This window comes from Protomyctophum parallelum (genome assembly GCF_964188405.1).
Source record: "Protomyctophum parallelum genome assembly, chromosome: 3".
Classification (NCBI taxonomy): domain Eukaryota; kingdom Metazoa; phylum Chordata; class Actinopteri; order Myctophiformes; family Myctophidae; genus Protomyctophum; species Protomyctophum parallelum.
In genome coordinates, this window is record NC_139698.1 from 25206166 (window position 1) to 25233765 (window position 27600).

The 27600-nt window shown below is 41.9% G+C and overlaps 1 protein-coding gene across 1 annotated transcript; it reads right to left on the reverse strand.

The window, feature by feature from the left end:
• Window positions 1–1032: 1032 nt before the first annotated feature.
• On the reverse strand, window positions 1033–26589 carry gnl1 (guanine nucleotide binding protein-like 1). Its single transcript, XM_083761179.1, has 12 exons — window positions 26395–26589; window positions 20406–20562; window positions 19051–19187; window positions 17978–18129; window positions 16082–16153; window positions 14512–14704; window positions 13309–13407; window positions 11954–12136; window positions 9921–10099; window positions 8649–8859; window positions 6930–7070; window positions 1033–4527 (listed from the first exon to the last, which is right to left on the reverse strand). The coding sequence occupies exons 1-12, from the start codon at window positions 26465–26467 to the stop codon at window positions 4253–4255; spliced, it is 1872 nt and encodes a 623-aa protein (XP_083617305.1). The 5' UTR covers window positions 26468–26589; the 3' UTR covers window positions 1033–4252.
• Between the last annotated feature and the right edge of the window lie 1011 nt (window positions 26590–27600).

Consider the following 27600-nt stretch of genomic DNA (forward strand, 5'->3'; position numbering starts at 1 on the left):
TTCTGGCTCTCATGTGAAATCGTGTCATTACTAGAAAAGGGTCTCACCCACATGTTATTTGGGGTCACACTGGGTGCAGGGGTAGAGGTGAAGGGGGTATAGCTCCTTAGCAGGACCTGACTACGTCATGAGAAAGCTTTCCCTAAATGAGTCCTTAGGAGGGAGAGAGAGAAAGAAAAGAAACGGTTCCAAATTCAAACCACATGGGCATTATTGGCACGACCATTGCTGGAGTAAAAAAAAAGAAAAACATTCAACACACCAGAATTTAATTAACAGCCTTCTAAATTTATGGTGTCACTCGAGCCAGTAAATCTGGAGTCTTTGTCTGGCTGTAATTATTACCATACAGGCTTTACCTCACATCGCAATTAAAACTGGAGCTTTAGGAAATCAGGCAGCTCATGGTGATGTCTGTCAATCGGAAACAAATCCAGATGAGTTTCCCTCTTTACTAAAACTCATCTCTACACTCCAATCTTGGTTTATCTAGTCAGCAAATAAAGCTTACAAGTACAATACAATTTGGCACAGTGTCTGCATTATGCAAGGCAAGGGAGTTCTACCAACTTCTAGTGCATAAACAATAGTTATTGCAATTCTCTGTAATGGTTGTCATTATTCCAACTAACAGACTTAAGACAGCCCACACTTTCATAGTTGTTAAACCAATTTAATGTGTTTTCTATGGGCGGACCTCAAACAAATGGGTGGTTGATGAGTGAGCTGACATAACGACAGAGTTATAACACTGAGTTACACCATACGGTCGAATGGAATATAAATTTCGAAGCATCTAATAGTAAACTACTTGACTGACAAGATCATGCCTAGAGACGTCATCTTGAAGAGGTCAATACATTGCATGTGCGTGAGATGATGGCATTAACGTGTACACCCAAACTGCATCTTTCTTTAAGTGAGTCTTTTTTTAAATTAAAATACTGAAGCTAGTTTGAGACATTTTTGCTTGAGTCAATTCATAGCATTTGCTCTGAGCTTGTTTTTGGTAAAGAAAATATATTATTCAAATTATGAAATATGTGACTGCATGAAAGTCACCTAGCAATAGGCTATGGAGGCCTTTAATTAGCCTTGGGAACAGTGCTGTGTTCCAAGCTCATAACATTTCATTACAATCGCTGTAGCTTTTGCAAATCCCTTCCATTATTACAGCCTAGCTATTGGGATACAGTTCTATTCTTACGGAGAATCAATTAACATCCCGGAGTCTCCCAGTATATAAAGGCCACTTTCATGCTTAGACATCTAATTAAATGTGTCCAAGCCATTGTGTTGGCATGGGTGAATGGGCTCTCTCTTGCACATTAAGCAATATATTTGTTACTGCAGACTATTTCTTACAAGGCTCTTGTGCAAATGCAAAAAAGAAAAAAAAAAAGAAAAAAACATAATAGCCTCAAGAGTGCTTTCCAACTCCTCATAATACCAAGACATTTTGTTTAAATGACTATTCTTTATTGCAAAGAGCAATCCAGTTCAATGTCAATAGGCATGGAATGAAATGAGGAATGCAACAAATAGTCCAAGAAAAACACACCTCGTACACAGTAAAATCCTGTGTTAATTTAACTCTGACTTGAGTTACAAAAGGATAAATGAACACGTATTTCACTGTGCACTCAAACCATTCACACATACACACAATAAACCAAAAGCTCTCCAAAACTTCACATGTCAGTTCTTAAAGATTTTCCACAATAGTCCAGAGCGACACGACCGTGTCTGAGACAGCAGGGTAGAGTTGAATGACTTCTTAACATTATACAGTAGATTAGTACCGATGGTGTGGCTGGCTGCAGAGTGATGTATTACACAGTAACACAGCGCTGTGCTGTAGACGGTGTTCCCCTTGGAGTGAAATGTTTAATGCCAGCACACAATAACTACAGCACTTCCAGGATTGTAGCAATGAGCCAACATGTCAAAGGAGGAAGAGAAAAAGAGAGAGAGTTTTGAGGTTGTCCATGTTCTCAAAAGCAAGAGAGAGCGGCGAAAGAATGATATTATATTCAGTGAGAAGATATTGGGGGAAACATGCCAGTAGATGGAGTGTAACAGCCAAGAAAATATATATTTTTGAAGATGTTTGTTGTTAGAAAATTACCATGACTTACTAGTAACAAAGCATGTGTGAAATAGTCTGGTCTCTCTCTCTCTCTCTCTTTCTGTATGGCTTGCTGAATTAAAGGAGTTTAGTCGTTTAGTCACAGTCATAGAACGTTCCTGTCTGAGCCTTGAAAATTGAATCTTGTCCAGACATAAATGATCCGTATCCCTTCCTTCTAAACCAGAGGTTTTCAACCAGTGGTCCGGGGACCACCAGTGGTCCTTGAGGGGGTAACCAAATGGACCCGTATAGATCTTTAACTCTTGAGACCATGAAATGAAACCAAATGGACCCATTTACGCTCTCAAGAGCTAAATCATTGTTAAACATCTGCATAACTTAATTTACAAGAAGTCTACACAATTAGAGAATGTATTTTGATCGACGTTTGCCAACAGCATTGAATTCTGGACAAAACCTTAGCCAACGATAACAAAATATTCTTGTTTTGGGTCTGCGAGGCTAAATCTCATCATGTAATGGTGGTCTGTGGATCAAATGCCAAATAAATAATGGGCCTTGATATGAAAACGGTTGAAAACCACTGTTCTAAAGCCACACTCTCAACTACACCACCGAAGAAGGTAGAATCATACTAACTGAAATAATAACAACCAAGCTGAGACAACTGGATAGGGACAAAAACCAGGTCCAATAACTCCATTAACCACCCAAAACGTGGCTTAATGTGTGAAATGTTGGTTCTATCCTCTGGAGGCCACATGACTGCCTCCCCACCACCACCCCCCCTCGGTAACTGACACCACAGTCAGTTGAGTTGCCTTTTTAACTTTGGCATTATAAGCTTTGAGGTCACTTATTATTGAACAGATTGAACATCTGAATGGATTGGATTGTGTACAGTGGGATGATTGTATAATGAGCTGAAAGGAGATTTTTATTTTTAAACAAACCGCATGCAGGTACAATTCCTCAAACCAAACCCAAACCAAACCTAATTGTCGTAATAGTAATACTGAGGGGGAAAAAAAAGGTTATGAGTTGCATGGATAAGGAAGCAAAGCAGAGGTACGGCATGGAAGAGATACACTGGTCTCTCTACATTATGGAAGATATCATATTTACATGCACACCAGTATACCAATACTAACGCATCATCCTGACTAAGGTCATATTCAATATATTATATTTATTTACCCCAATTTTCTGGTAGCTCGCGATGCAAGGTAAAGATAACAACATAAAGATATTGGTTCCAGTGGCAACCAGGGAATTCCGCCATCACTTTGGATGCTCGTTGGCTGTTAGAAGTCACTGAAAATACAAGGTTGGTAGAAATATATAATCTCAAAGTTGGACACTTATTTATCTTAAACTCATCTACTGCCAAGGACAACTTTCCCGACGTTGGACCCCACTGCCAAGGACGGCATCAAATGTTTTTGATTCAGTGCCCAGATCACCGTTTAGCAGCGTTTCCGTTGCTAGGCGATCGCTAAACAGGGAATGGTCCGTCGGTGAAAGAGGAACGGTCCGTCGGTGAAAGACTTGCCCTCCGTCCACTTCAATGTTAACTGAAATTTCAAAACCCTTTTTTATCTCGGATTATTTTCCCAGATTGAGTTTTTGATCAAAAACGGCGATGTTCACGGCTCATAACGGACTGATGAAAAGATTGCTAGACCATTTTACTTCCAGTTCTAGGCCAATGAGCTGTTAAGATATCCGTCTGAAAAGACCTTGGCAACAGGAGAATAGGGGGCGAAATAAATCTGTGAATGGGTTAACACTATGGATGGAGGATGAGGGTGTCATGCCTGCAAATATAAAGGGGATACTGGTGCCCGTGTAAACATAGTCAATGATGAAATGGAGGGGACGGTGGGGCAAGGAGGGTCAATTTATAGTTAATGTACAGATAACTCATGTTAATGTACAGAGATGTTAGTAACGACGAGGACAGATAGGAGTGTTGATGATGGGAGACAGACGACGTGAGGGAGGAATGCAAAAAAGAAAAGGAGAAAAAAAAAGAAAAAATGACAAGGAATGAAAGTGCACTGGTGGGTGGACAGGGAGACGCTGAGGAGAGAAGAGAGGCCCTTGTTCTTCCTCGCTGGCCAGACAACACCATACATCCGTCCGTCCGTCCGTCCGCCATCACTCGCAATCATTTTCCTGAAGAATGTCGAACATATTGACGGAGAGGCATGACGACGGCGTGTCGTCCTTCCTCCCCGGGCCTCCCAACCCTTCGTCCTCGTCGTCCCCATCGTCCTCATCATCGTCCGCGTCCCTGTCCCTCTCTTCTTCCTCCGCCTCGGAGCTGGACTCCCCGTCCTCCTCCTCGTCCCTCTCGGCCGCCCCCTCGTCCGCCTCCGTCCGCCCCTGCATGGCCAGGATGTCCGGCAGGTCGGGGTGGTTTTCCCAGTGCTCTGTGGATCAATCAATCAACCGTTCTGAGTGAGCTCTCCCTGGGGTGGTCTCACTACCCGGGCGGCTGCTCTACACTTTGTACGATGACCTGCGTTGTTCCATTAACAAAGTTTAAATCAGACATTACACTTTGTTAGTGCTGCCTCAGCTGTGGAGTAAGGTCGGCTAGAAGCCATTACCCAATCGCGTGTAATTAGAGAAACAGGCAGGGGTGTTTGGAGTTCAAGAAAACAATTGCTATCCTAAAGATATCTATTTCAAGTGACTTCTGCTGTCTAAACAACGCAGGGTGACAGAATGTCCCTATTGACCTGAAACACTGTGCCAGTTGGAAAACAGGAAAGTACATCATGGTACGAAGGTAAGAGTTTAAAGGGAAATAATCATGATTTTATCTCTATGTTTGGTGTAGGGTAACACTCCATTAGCAGCCACAACAGTAACACAGAGCAGTTTTCTGTGTCTCTGATATGCAAACAAAACCATTATGGGAATTGTAGAAAAACTGAGAAAAGCAAAAAAAAGAAAGAAAAAAAAAGAAATAGAAGGGCCAATATTATCCGTTCTATCATTAATATTGTAGTTTCTATATAACAGGGGTAACCAACCGATCGAAACCCAAATAGATTTGTCTGCCAAGCAAACACCGTGGCTTGAAGCCTTCATTGATTCCTAAAACTGTGAGCCAATCAGATCTCAGTAAAGCAGTGTGTAAGCTGGGACGGACCGGCCCCAAACCATGCTTATTGGACAAAACTCAACGATCTCAACCGAGAATCGCAAGGGAAGAGATACAGATGTTGACATGGAGATTGTTGAAAATCAATGTGATATTGAATTGAAGGCCAGAGCTAAAGAGGAGGACTTCTGGTCAAGTAAGTGCCACGATTTTTTTCCACCCTAAAACATGATCATCATGTATTATTATAATATGAGGAAGAACTTGTTCCAAAAAGTGTACAGTATTTGTTAAAATCATGCTTTTATGTGGACACGCCCACCAGTTCATTAAGTATGCCTGGTTTGCCTGGTGGGTGGTGATGGGTGATAATCCACCTGAACTGAAGCCGCACCCACAGCTGTAGTTGTATGATAAAGGGGGAGGGGTTAGGGGAGGGGCTGATAATGTGATGTCACTATATTACTGTTTATTTCATTGGCCCGTTTGACTGTCAAGGGTTCAGCCTCCAGGAAGAAACCCTAAATACAAAGTTAATACACCATTGCACATAAAAACGACTCCAGGGTGTCTAATGAAGTATTGTCACCTCATAGACACATGAAAAACTGAAAAAATACAAAAATTGTGGCACTCCATCTTTAAGCTAAATGCTTACTTTGGCACCACATTTTGTGTCCAAATGAAATAAACTATGAAAACCTGCATCTCCCGTCGGGTCAGTCACGCCTCCATATATGATCACGCCTCGTGACATCACGCCTCCATATATGGTCACGCCACGTGACATCACGCCTCCATATATGGTCACGCCTCGTGACATCACGCCTCCATATATGGTCGCGCCTCGAAACATGTCACGCCACCGATAAATGGCCATCTCCACATATGAAGATCACGACACTGACCTCATCTAACCCTGGATAACCATACATGGAGAAGACTGGATCATCACCTATATCTGCATATATGGAGCAACTCTACATCTGACCGCAAACCTCAAACCCTTAGATCTCCATATATGGAGCTGACCTGTTCTGACATTCCGTATGTTGATCCCTCCCCACCCGACCTTTCTGTCCTTTTAGGGCAAGGTCGCTTCTAGCCCTCAGGGCGTCTAACTGGTTCTTATTGCGACTGCAGGTCGCATTTACTATGAAATCGTAGTCGTACATTTTTGTCCGTCAGTCAGTCACTCAAAACTGGGGCGAGGTTGCTTCTCGCCCTTAGGCGTCTTACTGGTATAGACTACTAGCCTTTGTATGGGTGTATGCTGTATGCACATTGAGCCTGTCACAATGGTCTTAAACGTGGTCGTTTTCTTTTGGAATATATTGTAGTGGTAGAACTTGGCTTACATATAGGGAATAAAAAGTGCTCATGGGCTTGAAACGGTTGGTTACCAAGTGCTATTTTTTTAATACTTTCTCTGCAAATGGTCAATGAGTTAATGAGAGCATGGTCAAACTCTCTGTGTAGCTAGTATAGGATGTTGAAATAATATTATAATAATCTGCAATGAACGGGGCTCAGGACGGAAATGGTGGGATGTGACTCATCAAATTGGGTTGAACCAGTCAGAGCATACATGAGTCGAGTCACATCCATTGCGCTCCAACACCATGCAGAACAAGAAGAAGCCTCGTCTGAACTGTAAAGAGCATTTTACATCGTTACCCTTTCTAAAATGTCAAGCGCTCACAACTCAACACAACAAGTTACCTCTGAGGCAGCTGTATCCAGGTGGCCGGAGACACATGCACATTCTCCCATCGATGGCCAGCCTTAGGAGGCCGTTGGCCGCCCGGTAGACATCATTCCGAGCCGCCTTAGCCGTTTTATAGCCTCGTCTCTCTGCCCAGGCTGCATGACAAAAGAGAGGAGAGGGTAAACACACACATAAAAAGTGTCACTAAAAGGGGGGCTTCGCCTGGTAAGAGTGCAGCATCACAATGAATCATTTTCCAAAGCTGGTCCAGGTTCGATTCCGACCTGAGGCGCTTGGCCGCACGTGACCCCCCCCCCCCCCCCCCCCCCCCCATTCTCTTTGTTTCTTTCTTTAACCCATTTTGGCCTGACCTCAAAATTTTAAAAAGTTATTCTAAATCCTCCAGTTTTCACGATTTTTCAAAAATAGCAGACCTACAAGCTCGTAGCGCGCTATGAGCTTGTAGATCTGCTATTTTTCAATAGCTAAATTATAACATAATGTTTAAAACACCATGGGTTAGGATCCCCATTAGCTATCACTGCAGTAACCATTCTTCCTGTGGTGCTGGGTTTGATCTCTCTCACTGTAACTATCAGCAAAAAAAAAAAAAAAAAAAGAAGAATAAAAGTAATGAAAATAACTGAAAATATTATCGATTGTCCTATTTCTCCGTCACTAAAATAATTCCTTGTTTGCTCTGTCAATGGACGTTCGATGAAGGACAATTTGTGGCCCACAGTATTCTTGTTAAAGTAAGAGAGGCCGGTCAGCTTCCTGGTGGGATTGCAATGTGGATAAACAGACAGATTGGAGTCCAATTGGAGATAATAAGACCGTCACCACATGTACAGTAGGAGTGTGGAATGTGATTTTATTGTTTTTATATTTAATATTTCATTGTAAAATGGTATCACACAATGAAAATAGACAATCTAAAAGCTCAGAGCGCGTTGCATCGAATTGTGTTTTCCTATTTTTGAAAGCTTGTTAAATTCGCCATAAATCCTAGTTCCAGGTGCCACCATATGCGTTCAGTTTAAGAGTCAGAGTCCCCCCCCCCCCCCCCCCCCCCCCCCCACACACACACTCACTACACACACTTTAGTATCATTGGCACAAGCACACACTGTTTAACTTTCGTTACATGGCGGAGCGTCGCGGTACGAAAGGCACAAATTAAAAACCGAAACTTGGATGGCACCAAGGACAGCTCTCCTGGATTACGATTTATGGACGTTTGAAAATTAACTGGCACCACAAAAAAACCTGTAGGAGATACTATTGCAGTAGCCTCGGTACCAGGCTTTCATTTTCGTCGGCGCAAAAAAAATGAAAGCCTGGATGAATGCATTGGCCGCTCTGGGCTAGAAGTGGGAGTCAACCCTTCCGGGTGGGCATCACTCCAAATGACGTGACGTAGCGCTGCACTGGGGGGGGGGGACCGGGGAACAGATCGGTGAGATCCAATCAGGGCGTGCGCAAATCTCTGCTACGACCCGCCCCTCTAGACCAGAAATCTAACACGTTAGCTCAGGCTACTATCGCGGCGACAGAGATCACCCTCTGCATCCGGCTTCCCTCCTGCAGTGCGAACACAGCCTGTTCGTTGGAGCACCGGGCCAAGCTGGAGGCCACCGTGGAGGATACAAAGCCCAGTCTCTCCACGGTACCCCCTGCACCACCCAGACACCCTCAAGCAGAGACACATTTGGAGAAGAGACCCGATATACCTTCGCAGACGTCCCAAGCAGTCCAGCTGTGCTGCTTCGTAGAGCCCTCCCCCTGCTCCTCCTGCATCTGCTGCTGTAGATGTGGCTTTACGTCGTGGAGGCTGGGGTGTTTGAGCTTCAGCACGGACAAGAAGGGAGTCCTCTCACACAGGTATCCCACCGCTGTGTAAGGCTCCTGCAGCTGAGCGATTGGGTAGATACCAGACAGGATCTACAGCAGAGAGACGGAACGCAAACATGTGAGAGAGCAGGGGAGCGATAAGTGCACACCTTCCCCCGTTTCTGATCACGTTGTTTTACTTTGAATTAATATTTTAGAGTTGAGATTTGAGACTATTCATTAAACTACATTTAGTTATGGAACAGAACAGAAATGTATACACGGATCATTTCATAATAAATTGCATCACACACAGTTTTTTATAATGCCTCCGACAGAAAGCTTTATTGTCCGCACATTGTCTCATAATTCTCCCCATTTTGTACAGTGTGAATTAAAAACATTCACCCATATAGAAATTCCAGACTTTTTTTACAAACTGATTTTCTTCTTTAAGACCTACAGTTTACTTGTTGAGGGGCACTAGCCCTTCCTATGCACAGCTTTGTGTGTATGTCCATGCTGCGACGTGTTGTGAGCTTGTAGAGCTGTCTTTCAGTTCTACTGGATCTCTTCTCCACTAGTCCCTCCCTAACATTTTAGCCTAGTTTTTATTTGTTGACAAAATTGTCAGGATATTTAGTCTTAGTTTTAGTCATCGTAGCTTAGTTTTTATTTAGTTTTTGCCAGTGAAAAACGGTAGTCGACGAACATATTTCGTCATGGTTTTAGTCTACGAAATCAACACTGTACACATAGGACATGGCCCACATCTGTATAAATGAGCAGGAGCCGCATAGATGAAGATCAAAGGTAAGGCCCACATCTAAGCATGAAGATGGCGTACTGTACTGTACTGTACATGAAGGATCAAAGGTATAAGGTAGGGTCGCAGATCAAAAGGAAAGCAGAAACAAGTATACAAATCAGGCCCCGGCCCTGATGTATTGTAAAGGAGGTCACTATAGCAACCAAATAAACAGTCTTTGAAATATATCATCAATAATCCAATCACCAAGAAGGATTTATTTACGAGAGAGGGAGGTAGAGAGAGATAGAGCGCGCTATTCTAGAAGAGACAAGCCACCGAATGCAAGTCCACACATGCAGTAAAGGTCACAAGTGTACACACACACACACACACACACACACACACACACACACACACGTACCTGTAGCTGTTTAATGACACGGGAGGGGAAGACGAGTCCAGGGCAGTCACACAGTTTGACTGTGGGGGTGAGGTAGTACGTTTGGAAGTATTTGGTGTGGCCTGGAGTTCGAGACACACTCACCACCTTCCTCCCAACCAGACTGTTCAACACAGACGACTTGCCGACGTTGGGGAAGCCTGGAAGAGAGAGAGACAGACAAGAGGAAGACATAATTTTTTATATGCGTTATAGCTCTGTGGTCCGGGGACCACCAGTGGTCCTTGAAGAGGTTCCAGTTGGTCCCCCAGCTAAATGATGGAGAGTTGGTAACCAAATGGACCCTTATAAATATTTAACTCTTGAGAGCGTAAAATGAAACCAAATGGACCCTTACGGGTCCATTTTGGTTCCATTTTACATTCTCAAGAGTTAAATTATTGTTAAACATCTGCATTACTTAATTTACAAGACGTCTGCACAATTACAGAATGTAGTATAATTGTTATTTTGCCTGTTATCTCTCCTATCTTACCAACATCAACACAGCATGGAATTGTGGAAAAGAATCAACAACAACCAACAACAACAAAATATTCTTTAGTTTTGGGTCCGAGAGGCTAAATGTCATCAAATGGTGGCTCAAATGCCCAATACATAATGGGCCTTGATATGAAAAGGGTTGAAAACCACCATCATAAATGACTGGACATGGATTATCTACCTATGCATCCTAACGTGAGGACCCCGTCCTTATAGAGTTATTATGGATTATCTACCTATGCATCCTAACGTGAGGACCCCGTCCTTATAGAGTTACATGGATTATCTACCTATGCATCCTAACGTGAGGACCCAGTCCTTATAGAGTTACATGGATTATCTACCTATGCATCCTAACGTGAGGACCCAGTCCTTATAGTGTTATATGGATTATCTACCTATGCATCCTAACGTGAGGACCCAGTCCTTATAGAGTTATATAGATTATCTACCTATGCATCCTAACGTGAGGACCCCGTCCTTATAGAGTTACATGGATTATCTACCTATGCATCCTAACGTGAGGACCCAGTCCTTATAGAGTTATATGGATTATACCTATGCATCCTAACGTGAGGACCCCGTCCTTATAGAGTTACATGGATTATCTACCTATGCATCCTAACGTGAGGACCCAGTCCTTATAGAGTTATATGGATTATCTACCTATGCATCCTAACGTGAGGACCCAGTCCTTATAGAGTTATATGGATTATCTACCTATGCATCCTAACGTGAGGACCCCGTCCTTATAGAGTTATATGGATTATCTACCTATGCATCCTAACGTGAGGACCCAGTCCTTATAGAGTTATATGGATTATCTACCTATGCATCCTAACGTGAGGACCCCGTCCTTATAGAGTTACATGGATTATCTACCTATGCATCCTAACGTGAGGACCCAGTCCTTATAGTTATATGGATTATCTACCTATGCATCCTAACGCGAGGACCCCGTCCTTATAGAGTTATATGGATTATCTACCTATGCATCCTAACGTGAGGACCCAGTCCTTATAGTTATATGGATTATCTACCTATGCATCCTAACGTGAGGACCCCGTCCTTATAGAGTTATATGGATTATCTACCTATGCATCCTAACGTGAGGACCCAGTCCTTATAGAGTTACATGGATTATCTACCTATGCATCCTAACGTGAGGACCCAGTCCTTATAGAGTTACATGGATTATCTTATCTACCTATGCATCCTAACGTGAGGACCCCGTCCTTATAGAGTTATATGGACTAGTCCTTACCCGTTGTGAGATATTTCCCCCCCCCCCCCCCCCCCAGGGCGCCCTGGTACTGCGCCCTGGTCGCATTTTTAATTCACTAATAAATTCATTATTAATCATTAATGTGTCAAATCGAAAAAAGGGAAAAGTGGGAGCGATTGGTGCAGGCAATGAGGAGATAATGCGGTGTTTCTGACACACACACACACACACACACAGACATTGTTAGAATTATAGTATGATGATGATGATGATGATGATTATCTACCTATGCATCCTAACGTGAGGACCCCGTCCTTATAGAGCTCCTTCATTGGGCCGCTCATCTCCATGGCGGCGTCACTTTGGTGCTCCATGAGCACAGACTCCGCCCCCTCGTCCGACCGGTCCCTGTCGAGTTGCTCGGCGACCGTGTCTCTCTGGATCTTCTGTTCCCAGCTGGACAGGTCAACTGGCGTGGAGGAGAAATGGTGTGCAAAAATGGTGTGACAATTTCACTCGACTCACACTTTAGAAGGCTTTTGGTCAAATCTGTAATATTAAACATAAAATATAAACAATATAGACCATTCTCCATGTGGTCTCACATCTGCAGCAATAAGCACCTTCATCATTGGATACTGTAAATTACCATTCAGGCCTGACATCGAAATTAATCTTCTAAATCATGACAATTTTCGGAAAGATTTGAGGCACATTTTAACGATTTTTCAAAAATAGCAGACCTACAAGTTGCGCGCTATGAGCTTGTAGATCTATTTTTCAATAGCTAAATTATAACATAATGTATGAAACCACCAAAAGGGGTTTCCGCTCAAAATGGGTTAAAAACTTTTCCTAAAGTTTTACATAGGAATTTATAGCCTGGTATTGTAGCAGAAATAAATACTGTGCACTGTGTAGCATTCCACTCCAGGTGACAGACATAATACAGACGCCGGCGTTAGTACAAAGTGTTAATATTATGCATGCACAACAACATCCCATAATGGTGTGACACTTGATTCATGCAAAACAACCATTAATATAAACCAAAGACAAATGAGTTGTGTTTCATTTTCAACTAAGGGACTGGAATGGAAATCCTTTTGATAGTGATGTATAACTATGTGCATTTTTTTGTACATGTAAACATTGTCAATAAACATATATCAACAAATCACAGGTGGCAGTCAATTAGACATGTCTGCCGGGCCTCTGTTGTCAAACCCAGAACGGGATTTTTGTTTACCCACTTTGACGTTTTAATGCAAATCGGAGCGAAAGATTAAACAGGTGCGCTCCCTCTGGAAACTGCCCTTTGTTGAAGGCAGTGGGGTGCTCAGCTTTGAAAATAACTTAACTCATAAACCAACTAAATGGAAAAGGCGGCACTCCCAAAATAAAAGATGCAAGACTGGCTCAGATGAAATTTCTCACGTTTATTTGAGAACGCCGACGCGTTTCGGCAGTGGCCTTCTTCAGAGCAGAGTCACCTCTGAAGACGGCTACTGCCGAATCGCGTCAGCATCCGAGTCAGTCTTGCAAGTAACTTTTTCCATTTAGTTGGTTTAAGAGTGAGAGACAGTGAGTCCTGCCTCTATTAGATGGATAAGAACGGAGTGAGAGCGAGGCATACTGTACCTTTACCAGCAGTGATCTCCTGACAGGCCTTGAGGATTTCTATTAGACCCCCAGCCTTGTCATAGCCAGGTCTCTTCTTCATACGCTTCTTCTGGAGGACTGTGTACAGACAGACAGACAGGTCATTGTGGGCACAGTGCAACAACATGTTAGGACTGTGTACAGACAGACAGGTCATTGTGGGCACAGTGCAACAACATGTTAGGACTGTGTACAGACAGACAGGTCATTGTGGGCACAGTGCAACATGTTAGGTCTTCTTCTGGAGGACTGTGTACAGACAGACAGACGGAGGTCATTGTCCTGTTGTGCTGTTATAATTCATTTTCCAATCATAACGTCTCATTGTACTGTAGATTATTTGAACCCATTTCGACCCGAGGATGATTCTACAAATGTCTGAAAAACCCATGTTTCTATGTCAGTTCTCAAACATTTTCATGTCAAGGACCCCCAAAAATATACGTAATTGGCCGCCAACCCCCAACTGAAAATACGTTGTTCCAGGGAACCCTCCAGAAGCAAAGATTTGAGTTAAAAACGTTCGCTCTGAAAGAATATGTATTCAAAGATTTGCGCCACATTTTCAGGATTTAAAAAAAAATAGCAGATCTACAAGCTCGTAGCACGGCACTCGTGCAAGATTTAATCATCTGTTTTCATTATGGATCATTAGAAAGCACTTTGTTTATTAGTCACACAGTGAGGGGGAAATAAATCCTATTTGAATCGAGATGCATCGGTAATCGAATCGGAATCATCACAATCGTCATGTACCTAGAGATTTCCACCCCATATTTACCACTATATACTATATATCATACGATGAATAGCAAAACTATATGATCTACAAGCTCACAATGTGGCGGGCCTACCCGTTAGCCGAGTGGTTCGGGCACATAACACATGGGCTCTAATGGTTTGATAGCAGCATGACAATCCCCTGCCTACACAATCTACTACTGTATGTGTCTCCTGTCTTTCTCTGTAGAACTGTCAAATAAAGCCTCAGAAAAAGACCAGAAAATAACGTCCCTCCCCTCCTGCACACACACACACACACACACACACACACACACACACACACACACACACACACACACACACACACACACACACACACACACACACACACACACACACACACACACACACACACACACACACACACACACACACACACACACACATCCTTCTCTTCACCTGTGCTGTAGGCCTGTCCGGGGTGGGAGGTGAAGCACACAGTGTTGAGGTGTGGGAACTTGGAGGCCAGGTAGTGTTTCCAGGCGATGACCAGTGGCGGTGGACAGAGGTCCGCTTTGTTCAGCACCAGGACCACCTGTTTGTGCAGCTCCGCCGTGATGTACTGATACAGAGCTGGGGGGAACTGCAGCACCTGGGAGGGTTTACACACCACACGACACTTAAAGTCAGGAATGCATACACACAAACACACACACACACACACACACACACACACACACACACACACACACACACACCTTTCTTTTCACAGTGGCTTTCTGTACAGGGCTAAATTCTACCTCCAACACATCTAGCTCCAAAAGTAGTAACTAGAACACACGATTATTTCCGTTTTTTGCTCTTCTTGAATTTAGGTCAAATTTGGAAACGCGTGGTTGAGGCGGTGAGTCATCTCTCCGCTTAAAATATCTGTGACACAAATATTAGAAATGAGAAAATGTGTCGCTACTCGGTACACGATCCGCTATTATTAGTAGACATTCAATGTTATTAATATGACCTAGTATTATTTCATATTTACAATTCTTTAAAAAAAAATCGAAAAAGATATATGAATTGTCTCCACCAGGCAGAAGGCAAGGGGAGAGAGTATGTTTTGTCTGTGTGTGTGTGAATCCGTCCGTGTGTGAGTGTGTGTCCATCCGTCTGTGTACAGCTAATCTTCGGCACCGTTAACCCGGTTCCAAATTTTGCACACACACTCCCTGGATGTCAACAATGAACCACCAGGAGGCCGACTTTTGTAAAACTCATTTTTTTATATTACTCCTCCAGCTTCTGTCCAAAACTCCTACAAATTGTTACACACACAGTATCTCTATAGTCATGTGTTCAAGACGGATCTCTCCGATATTTCATATTCCATCCTGATTGGCTAACATTGGCTTTCAAAAGATTGGCCCGTTTTGAACAAAAAGCCTCAAATCAAGAACGCAGAGTGCAATTTAAGTGAAATATTTCACAGACTTTCCTGCTAGGCTGAGGAATATATCCCACCCTTTTCACATTGGCCTGTTATAGCGCCACCAACAGGTGGATTTTTGCAAAACACATTTTTGGAACAAAATGCTTCAAATCATCCAATCCAAGGCGTAAGAAGAAATGGCACCCTTTTCACATTGGCCAATTATAGCGCCACCAGGAGGCCACAACCTGACCTGCCCTGGTGGAGACCTGTGCCCCGGGGGGCACTTTATCTAGTTATTTATTCATTCAAGTCTTTAGTCATGATGATTATGTCTTTTACACATAGTAAATATTTTCTGTTATATTCAAGTCTTTAGTCATGATTATGTCCTTGAATGTGAATGATAATTGATTGTGCTATTCTAGAAGAAAATAGGTGTGTGTAGGAGAGTCAAATGACTGTTCTCTGTGTTGTTTAAAGTGCTACCACTCAAGGAGTTGTTGATTGTCTTGTTGTTTGTCTCCATCTAGTGGCTCACCCAGGGAGTCACAACAACACCATGCATGGCATCACTAAGCTTAAAAGAAACACATGACCTACCGGATGCCTGATGTCCACAATGAACAGGATCACGTCAGACATCTCCATCACTCTCCACAGCTGCCTCCACGTCTGAGAGAGAGAGAGAGAGAGAGAGTGTGTATAGCAGTAAAGTGGGAGTGCAGTCCATCCGTTCAATACATTTGATTAAGTACCCTGGTTCAGGAAACCCACAGTATCAATACATTCACATGAGAATCTGGATAAAAGGACGACCCTGGACAAAATCTTTGGATCTCACCACATTATTTAGTTTTACAAAATTAAAAATAACAATATTATCTGGAGTTCTAATCTCTCTCCCCAATTGAATGTGAATGATCATTGTGCTGTATTATTCTAGAAAAATGCGTTTCAAACGACTGTTCTCTGTTAGCACTAGAGCACCTCCATTTCGTCACGCCGTACCCAAAGCAATTCCAAATCACCACCCCTGGTTGGGAGGCAATAAAATCTAATTCAATTCCATCTAACGTTCAGGGGGTTAGGTCTTTTAAGATGGAACGCGACATGGCAGGCCTGCTCAAGTCATCAACGGTTTGCAGGAGACACACAAAGGCTGCCTTCCTCTCTCCAGGCTGAAGCTGATGTTAAAGTGATGACGAAAACAAGGAGTGCACAGAGTCATGTAACTCACCTACAAAGGATGGATTAGCAACCCCAGTGCGGCCTTACTTCAGCATAGAAGATGTTTTTCTAGCACCTTAACTAATGTTCATAAGGACCGTACCATGTAATAAATATGTAGATATTTTGCATTTTGTTTGATCTCCTTTCCCCCTCCTTTCTTCTTCCTTCTATGGAAAAAAACGATGCGATGGGAACGATGCACCAAATAAAGAATTTCACCCACTTCTTAACTTCTGTAAACCTGTGACGTGACAATAAATCTGTTTCTGATTTTGAAGGGTAATGTGTCAAAAGTCAGTTTATTTTTAGTCGTCTAAAATTAGTTTGACGTCTTGCAATTCGGTCCAAATGTATAGTGAGAATTATACCCTATATATAGTTGTCTCATCGTAGGCCAATATGCATTGTGAAAAGTAGTGTACAACCAAATGGTCAATAACATTAAACAACTGCATTATATGCAGTGGTGTAGTCCAGGGGTTCTCAACGTTTTTGGCTGGGGACCTCCAGAAATGCTTTGGCCATGTGTTGCGAAAAATGGCAGATGGATGAGAGGAGTGAGTGTAGAGCGATATCTCAGAAATAGGTTATTGTATTAATTTGGGAAAATAAGTTCAGTATAATCAGTATAATATGTATGGTATTTGTCAAAAACTTGCATGGAATTCATTATCCATTATCCACTATCTCATTTAGCAGATGAATGTAGAGTGCAATAAAAATGTCTATTCTGTCCACACGTTTCACTCAGTCTCTACTGATAGCTCAGCATCCGATAAGAACAGAATTCCTAAGTGTATACAGTGTATATTATTTGTTTTAGATTATGTATTATTTGAGGTCCTTTTGAGACACTTTGTAATTCTTTAGACCCAAGAACAAGAAGTAAAGAGGGTGTACACTAGTCTGCAGGGATGCACCGCCAGGCCATGAGCCAAACGTGGTTATACTTTAGCTATTGAAAAATAGCAGATCTACAAGCTCATAGCACGCCACCGAGTGGCGCGCTACGAGCTTGTGGGTCTGCTTTTTTTTTTTTTTATCGTGAAAATGTGGCGCAAATTTGGAATATATATTTTTTCAGAACAAATGTTTTTAACTCAAATCTTTGCTTCTGGGGGGGTCCCTGGAACAACATATTTTCAGATGGCGGGGTGGAGGCATATTACATATCATTTTTGTGGTCCTTGACATGAAATATTGAGCACCACGGATATAGAAAGGTTTTTCAGAAAATAAATACATTTTTCGACGTTAATGGCTCACCTCCAGGTTGTGCTCAAAGTGGCTGAGGGAGCCGGGTGGGTTCCTGGAGTGCAGGTCGTCCAGGTAGTCTCGGTACGACTTCTCCTCTTTCCTCAGCAGCTCCTCGTGTTTCATCTCGTAACTCCACGACGGCCTCCTCGGGAAACCAAGACCTGCCGTTCAACAATGAACCACAACCGCAATGTTCAGTCATTTCATTATAATGATTATGTCATCGCTGTTGGGTAGAGAGACCTTGTACTGTATGTCCAAAACCAATTCAGTTTTTATCATTATGAAAATAAAAAGACAATCTTGTAGGTCAGCTATATTCACTACTTTTGTGCAACACTCCTGTTGTATGATGAAGTTCTGCCCGGCACAGGAAAGATACACTCTATGTAGCATAACATAATAATGAGGTCGGCTGTCAAGCAGTGACCCATAGTTAGCCGTTTGTATTTTGCATCACTATACGATACAGTATGAAACCATGGTACTGAAGCCATTTGGGTCATTTTTGTTTACATACATTTCCATTAATGCTAACTTAACAACATGAACCCTAGCTTCCATATTCTGGGACAAATATTTGACAAGAATAGCAGATTTTTGGCAAAGAGGTTCGGTGTATGTATATGGAAAAACATAAGTGGACCAAGTATAGATAGTAAAGTATGGACAGCCCAAGGGGACTGTGATCAAGTTAGGTTAAAAGGTTAATCGACATGCTGGTAGCCCAGTAAAGTAGCCTGATTATCAGGGCTGGATCCAGGCTACTAGTAAAGAGGCTAGTATGTCTGCTTGGATAATAATTCCAAATATGGTATATGAGAGGTGAGGGAATTTATCGATTATGGCTGAACTCAGGTTCCTACAAGCTTTATTTAGGTATAGTAGCCAACTACTAATTAGTAATCAGGTAGCAGCTATAAGACAGGTTTGTACAATAAAAAATATCAAAATACCACCTTTCAATATGTATGTGGTACAGTTTGCTTAGTACGACTACTAACCGGTCCCCAATCAATTACCGGCCACCAAACTATGCAAAGAATGACGCTATGCAAAGCCCACCCACCCCCCACACACACCTTTCTCTGAGGGGTAGATGTCATCAATGTCCACTTCGAGGTCTTTGTCGGACACTGGCTGCAGAACCTTTTCTCTGGCTATCTTCTTTCTTTTCTCCACCTCTTCTTTACTCTCCTTCTCAAAGTGCAGTCGAAACCTGATTGGCAGAAGGAAGTCAATATGACCTATTTTTAACGGGTTTATCTTCAATTAGGTGTCTCATGTTAAATCAACATGCAGCCAGGCACTACAGAACGGGATTGAAAAGAGCCAGATGAATTGCTAGCCATGTCTTAAACCAGCAATTCGGTTTCCAGAACTTTCCGCTAATAAAGTACATTAATATTGTGCACTCTTCACCCTCAGCTGAACTGTTTCCAAAGAAAGCCCTGACAGTTGCTTTAGGCCGCTTTGTCTTTAGGTTTTATTCATTAGCACGTAAAAAAAAGTTAAAAACAGAAGAAAGATACATACATATTAATATTGTGCAGAAGTTAGAAGCAGTCCCTAACAAGTGTGCATCTCTTACACGGGCATACAAGAATCTCAAGATTCTCAGTGCCATATGCGACCTCCTTCTTTTATTGTCTGCAGGCTCACACACACACATTGCTCCAATTAGAATTTTCAAACATTAGCTCCCATTTCCAATTCAAGCATGCAATCAGCGCCTCCAGGCACCGCATCATCACCACTGAGAGAGAGATGAAGGACACTTTTATGAGACCCAGTATAAATCTGCATGATTAAGGACACATTTTATGAGACCAGTATAAATCTGCATGATTAATAGCATATAATCATTTATCACACCTCTGGTATATTTCTCAGTTTTACGTTTTATTTTTGTTTTATTTCAATTCTGAATCTCATCAGGACAGCAGTGGCTCAGGAAGTAGAGCAGTCTACTTGATATAGGGAGGTCCCTGGTTTGATCCTTGGCTCCTCCTGGCTGTGTGTGTCCTTTATTAATAATAATCCTTACAGTGTGTGTACAGTAAATGTAAAGCACATTGTAAAGTGCCTCTTTGGAGAAAGGCACTGTATAAACGCAACATTTATCATTTAATGAACCAATATACTCCAAACCAGTGAAGAGCAATCATGTGAACGCATGGCTTTTAGCCATAATTTTGAAGCCCTAATAGAAATTTGTATTCATCTATGCACGTCCTACCAGTCAACATCTTTAGGTGTTACATGCGCAGTGTCAGAAATTATGGTGATGACTCACTTACTGGTTATTCAGAAATGATGCACTGACACTCAACAAAGAACCCCTTTGTCCCTCAGGATTTCATTAGCATATACCCAAATTCTAATGAAGAAAACATTTTTAAAAGACCCTCACTTTCACGACAGTCCTAGTACTCACCTGTTCATTTCATTTCTGCCATCTCGGTCTCTGGAGGGCTGTTGGTTTATTCTCCTGATATCAGTGGTCTCGCTGTCCGAGGTGTCCGAGTGTCTCGCACCCCCTCGCTCCACGCTGGCATTACGACTGCTGGGACCGTCACATGGGCCTGTGTCGCCTGGAAGACAGAGAGCAAAAGGTCAAAGTCATATTATGTGAATCAGAATCAGAAACAGAAGCTTTTACTGCCATAGAGGGCCCTAAGGTCTGCGGATCAGGGTCTTCCAACAATTCCTAGCACCAAACGGAAAACAAAAGGTGACAGAGCCTTTCAGGTTGTAGCGCCCACACTGTGGAATGCCCTCACACGGGTGTTGAGATCCGCAGCCTCGGTTGACATTTTTTTAAAACAACACCATCCGGCTCATTGAGAAGCCGGATAGCTGTGGGGAAAAAGCTGTTTGAATGTCAGGTCTTCATAGTCTTTAGGGAACGCAACCTCCTGCCTGAGGGAAGCGGGGCAAAATGACTGTGGCCTGGGCGTGCGCCGTGCGGGGTCAGCCATGATCTCCCACACAAGATGCCACGTGGCAGTGGATCTGGAGGTAGAGTGGCTTTCTGGGAGTCTGAAGGCTTCCTGGTTCAATACCTGCATGCTTCACAAAGTGTTCCTTTCTTGAGCAAGACACTGACTGAACCCCTAGCCTCGGAAACCCAGACGTTTTACTGAACCCCTAACTGGTCCCGATGAGAAAGATGGTGCCTTTCATGGTTGCTTCCGCTGTTGGGAGTGTGAATGTGTACCGCATTGTAGCACGTAATGAATGTGTGTGTGTGTGTGTGCTGTGACGGCCCGAAATGGTCCCCGAGCCGTCTGTTCGTGACACCTGTCACTCCCCTCCCCTGGGAACCGCCTATTGCCCCGTTGTTTGCACCGGTGTGCGAGTGCGATTGTGGAGGCAGACAGTCAGAGTGAGAGAACGTTGGACCTGGATCATGTGAACGAGGAAGTTAGCCCCCGTTGATCAAACCCTACAGAGCTACAAGTAACCATCTAAACAGACGACAATAAACCACAACTGAGGATCTCCGCATCCTGGTCTGTTCCTTGGCTCAGCTGTCACGCACGGGGCGGTGGCATTTGATTTCCCCCCTATTCTTTCAAGCGCTTGTTTTGTTTATTATTTTGTTGTTTTGGAGACTATTAAAGAGCCGCTCTGCTCGGACAGACGGACTACTTTCATTTACTAACATTCACGTTGCGTCTGCGTTGCGTGGATCTGGAACAATACCAACAGTTTATTTATTTATTCATGAACTGCGCACGGAAACTCACTAAACTGCAAACGGTTGACATGAAATCATGGTTTGAGAGTGAAGGTTACGTGTGAGTTGACATGACAAGTGTTTTGTGTTGTTTATTTCTTGGTGTAAAAGGGTTTGCATTTTAACATTCACGTATGGTTAAACCCAGATGAGGAAGAACTCAATCAAAAGGAGAAATAACATTTCTCTGCTAGACAAGATCTAGCTGGCACCCCTAAAACCTTTAACCAGCCTAAGGGGAAACCGTTACAGTGAATGCATGCTCAAGTTCATTTACCATGATTTATACAGTGGCATACATGATGCCAAAATACTGTTCCTACTTGGTAGTAGAGCAACCGTTAATGGTTAATCAATCTCTATTTTGGGCATTTAATTATGGGCAAAAATGGAAAGAATAGTGAAAATAGCAGATCTTGAAGATCACACAGTGACCACAGTGCTTGTGGATCTGATTCTGCATGACACCTGTGTGACAAAGTATTAAAATAATTGGCTATTGGTTAATCCTTTTTTTTGTCTCCACCAGCCGAAGGCATGGGGGAGAGTATGTTTTGCACTCCGTCCGTGTGTCCGTCCGTCCGTCCGTGAGCAGCTAATCTCGGTCACCGTTAACCCGGTCGATGCCAAATTTTGCACACACACTCCCTGGATGCCAACCATGAACCTCTGCCCCAAACTTTCCAGAACGGCCTGTTATAGCGCCACCAGGAGGCCGCTTTGTGCAAAACAAGTTTTTGCACAGTACACCTACAGATTTTGTCCAAACATCACGCAAATTGGTACACAGTCTCTCTAGAGCCATTCAACCAAACCGGTCTTTCAGATTTCTCACACTCCATCCTGATTGGTTAAGATTGGCTTCCAAAATTCACAGGAGTGCTCAGTTTCAAACAAAATGCTGCAAATCATGAACACATCGCGTGATTTCCGTGAAATTGTGCACCCACATTCCCACTAGGCCGAGGACGAAATGCCACATGAACAATTTCAACTCAGCCTCAAGGTGGCGCTATAACTGGCCCAAAAGTGTTTTTACCTCTAACTGCACGGATCTGTGGATAACTTTGTATGCCAACTCCCTAGAGGCCAAGGAAAAACCTTTGCCTGGAATTTTTCACATCTGCTCTTTATAGCGCCACCAGGAGGCCGACATATGTAAAACACATTTTCTATTATTCAGATTTTATCCAAATTTCACGCAAATCGGTACACATGATCTCCATAGTCATGTGATCAAGACAGGTTTGTTTGATTTCTCATATTCCATCCTGATTGGCCACGATTGGCTCCTACAGTTTTCAGGAGTAGCAAATGGCCACAACTCCACGTCCGATTGCGATGAAACTGTGCACGCATATTCCCACTAGGCTGAGGAAGAATCCTGGTGGAGACCTGTGCCGCACTTTATCTAGTTTTTTAATGTTTTTAAAAAGCACGCTTCTCGATTATTCGATTAATTAAAAAAGGAATAAATACATCGCTAAGAAGATAATCGATAATTGCAGCACTACTACTGCTATATATAGACTTCTTGGGAAAAGTTTCCTAACCTATTTTTTTTAAACCTCAAAACACATAACTCACAAAAGCACATACTATATGAAGGCAACCATTCTTACAAAATAATTGCTGCAAAATAATTGCTGCCAGGGTCTGTGAAACAGAAATGCTTTTGACATACCATAGTATTAATTATTATATAATTTAATTACCCACTTTCATGACAACGCCAGGCCCAGGAAATGAATCCCAATGCATTTTTCCCATAGACATTTCAGAAAGTATTTATTTAAAGACTTTTTAAGCGTCGTATGTAGCCAACTGGAGTCGTGACAAATAATGACAACAAACACAATATTTTGGACCAAACAAATAATTACAAAGAAGAAAAACAACAACAAAAAATGTTGTAACCTGCCGTTTTTTTCTACTTTCTAATTCTTTGTTTGGCCCAAAACATTGTGTTTAATCTGTTTATTGTCATGATTTGTCACGACAACAGTTGGCTTTGTCCGCGGCGTAAACGTCTTTAAATAAATACTTTCTGAAAAGTCTATGAGGAAAATGAACAGGGATTTATTTCCCGGGTCTGGACTGCGACGCTCTATAGGCATATAGGCTCTGGCCAGACAGCGCGTTGCGTGTTCGAGGCACAAAATAACAATAATAATATTAATAATAATGGCAGCAATACTTTTGCCCACACTGACGAAGGCTGGATAGCTGAAAGTTTGTTTGTATTAAATTATGCTGCTGTAAAGAAAATAAAAGGAGAAGACTGACTATTGCCACTGTGTGCGACCCATTACCTGTTATAAACTGTGTAGATCAAAGTCAAGGTAAATTTGTCTTGGGCTTTCACCAATGCTGCAGCCACACACAAAACATTAGTGACAAACGACATTACGACGTGTGCACACATAGAGTCAATCTAACCTTTACCTTTCACAGTCACTGCTGTTTCAGGGCCTCGTTCAACATCTTAGTTGATGCTGGTACAAACTTTTAAACCTAATGTACTTCCACTTTGGGTCTCTCCATTTAAAACATGGGTAACATCACTGACAATTTTTGGATAGCGTACCTGCTGTACCAGATAAGTCAGAGTGTGTTGTTTACAAGAAAAAGCAATACTTTTGTAACAATGTCTGCCAGGTCTTCCCCCTAAATGGTGGATATGTTTCATTTTTATTATGAAAATCTTAACGTGTGCTTTCTTCTGTACAGTGTTTATAAAGTCTCTAGCTGATTTTGCTACCCTCAACTTTTCTATTAACATCATTCACAACATTCTTCATCCAAAAGAGTAATGCAACAGAGCAACACTCTGATGTACGCAGGACAAATTGATGACTTTACTAGACTGTGATGGTACTGTAGCTGACAGTAATCAATAAAAGCGTAGATTGGATATCTGACATAGCGCTGACCTAATGTGTGAGTTGTTGTGGAGGTTATAAATGCTGTATCTTGTGAATGTGTGGATGGATGTTTTTTTTACATTGTACTTTGTATACCTGTTGTACAGGATATTATGTTAGCTTCTAACTGGCTGTCTTGGCTGGCTGTGTCTGTTTACAATCAATAAATGGATGAGTAATATCTTTCTAAAATTAAACAAGGATTAGACAGAAATCTTATAAGTTGGCCACAGGGCCCAGAACAAAGTGGGAGACCCAGCTCTTTAAAAGACATGAGACCAGAATTAACAAGCCTAGGTGTTATTTTAGAGTAGACTATACATTGGTAGATGGGGCATTTTATAGCATTTTTATCCAAAGCACTTGCATAGATTGTGCATTACATTCACAGTCACACACACATTCATACACCGATGGCAGAGGAAACCATGCAAAGCAGTGCAGGCACCAACCTGCACAGCAGGAGCAAAATAGGGGTTCAGAGTCTTGCTCAAGGACACTTTGTCTTCGACACTAACTCTGGGGGAGCCCGGGATCGAACTGGGAACCTTGCGGTTCTCATCCGGCCACTTTAACGCCATTCTACCCCTGAGCCACTGTGTTTTAATTCCAACCCCCAGGACCAAAACATTCTTACATCTCAGACATATTGCCAAAGCACAACCACTGCTAACTCAGCAAGAGGCTGAAAAACAAAGTCATGCTTTTATCTCAAGTAGGTTGGACTACTGCAATTCTTTGTTAAAATGATTCCATCTTATTCTTTGCGTTGCTGCTAAATAAGACTGCAAAAATAGAGAACACATTAGCTACATAAAAATAGAGAAAACATATTAGTCCAGTCTTAGCTACACTACACTGACTGGTTCCCTCCCTGTTTTTTCCAGGGTCCATTTTCAAGTGCTTTTACTGGTTTACAAAACTCTCTATGGATTAGGGCCGACCTACATCACAGACTCCCAGAGATGACGTTTTCTTCTGTTATGAATGATCCCAAATTAAGGCTCTGTTGAAATCTTTGATACATTAACTATATTTTTAACCTGGCCTTTGAATAGATAGGCTATAGTACAATTTCTCATATTTCTATGGGCATTTTTGATTCATTTGATTTCCATTGAACTTATCTTACTGATAACTTAGCTTTACTCTTGTACTCTTATTGCTTTGTTTTATTTGTTTGGATGAAATAACTGATTTTATTTATTTTAATCTGTACCCTGATGAATGCAAAGCACAACTGAGCTTCATCATTTGCATTTGTGCTTTACAAATAAAGGTTTATGATGATGGATGTCATCATCCATTGGATGATGATGATGATCAGATGATTATTATTACCATGTCTCTTTGGTCCATCAAGCAGTTCACTGCCTATGAAAGGTTCTACGCTACACAAATAAACTAAATGACCAGGCATCTTCTAGTTGCACTGTTAAACAAACAAAACACACAAGCAAAGGTGACACTGACTGACATTGTCATTAGAGCATTATAAGTATCGTTACAAAACTCAAAATCAGACTGTGTTTACACATCATGTCGGACTTTCCAACTACGTATCTGTTGTCTATTAGATATAGCCTATATCGTTAGCAGCTTCAGTCCAAGCCAAGTAAACAACAATTTGTTTCTAAACGCACACATGTACGCACACACACGCAGTCACGCACGCGCGCATATTGTCAACTGCTGAACTAACTGCTTCGTTAGCATTGAAGCTAAGCTACAACGTAGCCTCACGTTAAGGTTCTTCTCACCTCTCTTTCTCTCCCGTTTCACTTGCAGTTGCTTCTTCTTCTGTTTATTGCTGAATGGCTTTTTCCGAGGCATACTTACAAATTATTTAGCAACGAAACTAGTTTGTATGTTGTCAGATTTCACTTTTGTACGTTTAACCTGGGTATCTACAGTGTTATAGGGCGCTAACGTTATTATTTACATTGATGTGAAGTTTCTGGACTCGTCCACTTTTCTGTGACGCCATGCAACCATAGTGCAACCCACTGCAGACTGCAGAACGGCGGAGCAAACCATTATGTCCAGTGTCCACGAACATTTGTTTTTAGTGGCGTCTACTTATCATATACCTTCAGAGTGATCATCTAAACATCAAGTATTCATTTTAAACTCAAATGTATGCACTGTGTGTACTTTCAGTCTATATTGGCAAAAGACAGCCTATGATCAAACGGAATAAACATGTTATTGGTACAGTCCTCTTTGTAAACACCTCACAAATTTGCATGTCACACATTCCAGCACACAGTGGCATATTCGGTGGTTAGGAGGAGTTTAGGGAAATATTTACTTAAATAAAATTAAATGTAGACTTCAAGATAAATAAATAAAAACGTTGTTTCCTAGCTTTTCAGAGAAAAGTGTGAATAGGCTATAGCTTCTGTTTTAATAAGTATCATTCTAGATTCAGAGAATTAAACCATTAATTCACAATAAATACAAAAACCCAGTTAATAGAACAATGTCAAAAAGCCAAGGTTTCAGTGAGATTTTATTGTATCATAATAACCCACTAATCTCATATATGTCAGTATGCCTATAAACGAGCATTATTTATAAACATTGGTAGCAGTGGAAGTATAGTACCAAGAATGCATTTGGATAACAATGTAATTCTTATGATATACACAGAAAAAAAAAGAAATACAAAGATTACATAAAACACTAACCAGTTCATCACTTAATGTTTTAAGTAAAAAAGAGCTGCGATATGATCAATAGTGTATATATACCACACAAACATTTTGTATACTGTTACAAAGTATATATATATATATATACTGTAGTTGCTCTTTTTTGTTTTGATTTCCAGAAATGGTAATATCAATTTGCTTCCCTTTTAAGTAAAACATAAAAAAATTAAAAGAATAACATGAAAAATATCACCTGTGGGCATATATTTTACACAACGGTAGAGGTACTGTAATAACACTGATATAAAAAGA

Excerpts from the sequence above, each read along its gene's own strand:
- gnl1 (XM_083761179.1), bottom strand. The coding sequence starts at position 26,467 with ATGCCTCGGAAAAAGCCATTCAGCAATAAACAGAAGAAGAAGCAACTG. Across the intron at positions 16,154-17,977 it reads ACTTTGAGCACAACCTGGAG|ACGTGGAGGCAGCTGTGGAG; the intron begins GTGAGCCATTAA and ends TCTCTCTCTCAG. Across the intron at positions 8,860-9,920 it reads GTGTCATTAAACAGCTACAG|ATCCTGTCTGGTATCTACCC; the intron begins GTACGTGTGTGT and ends TCTCTGCTGTAG.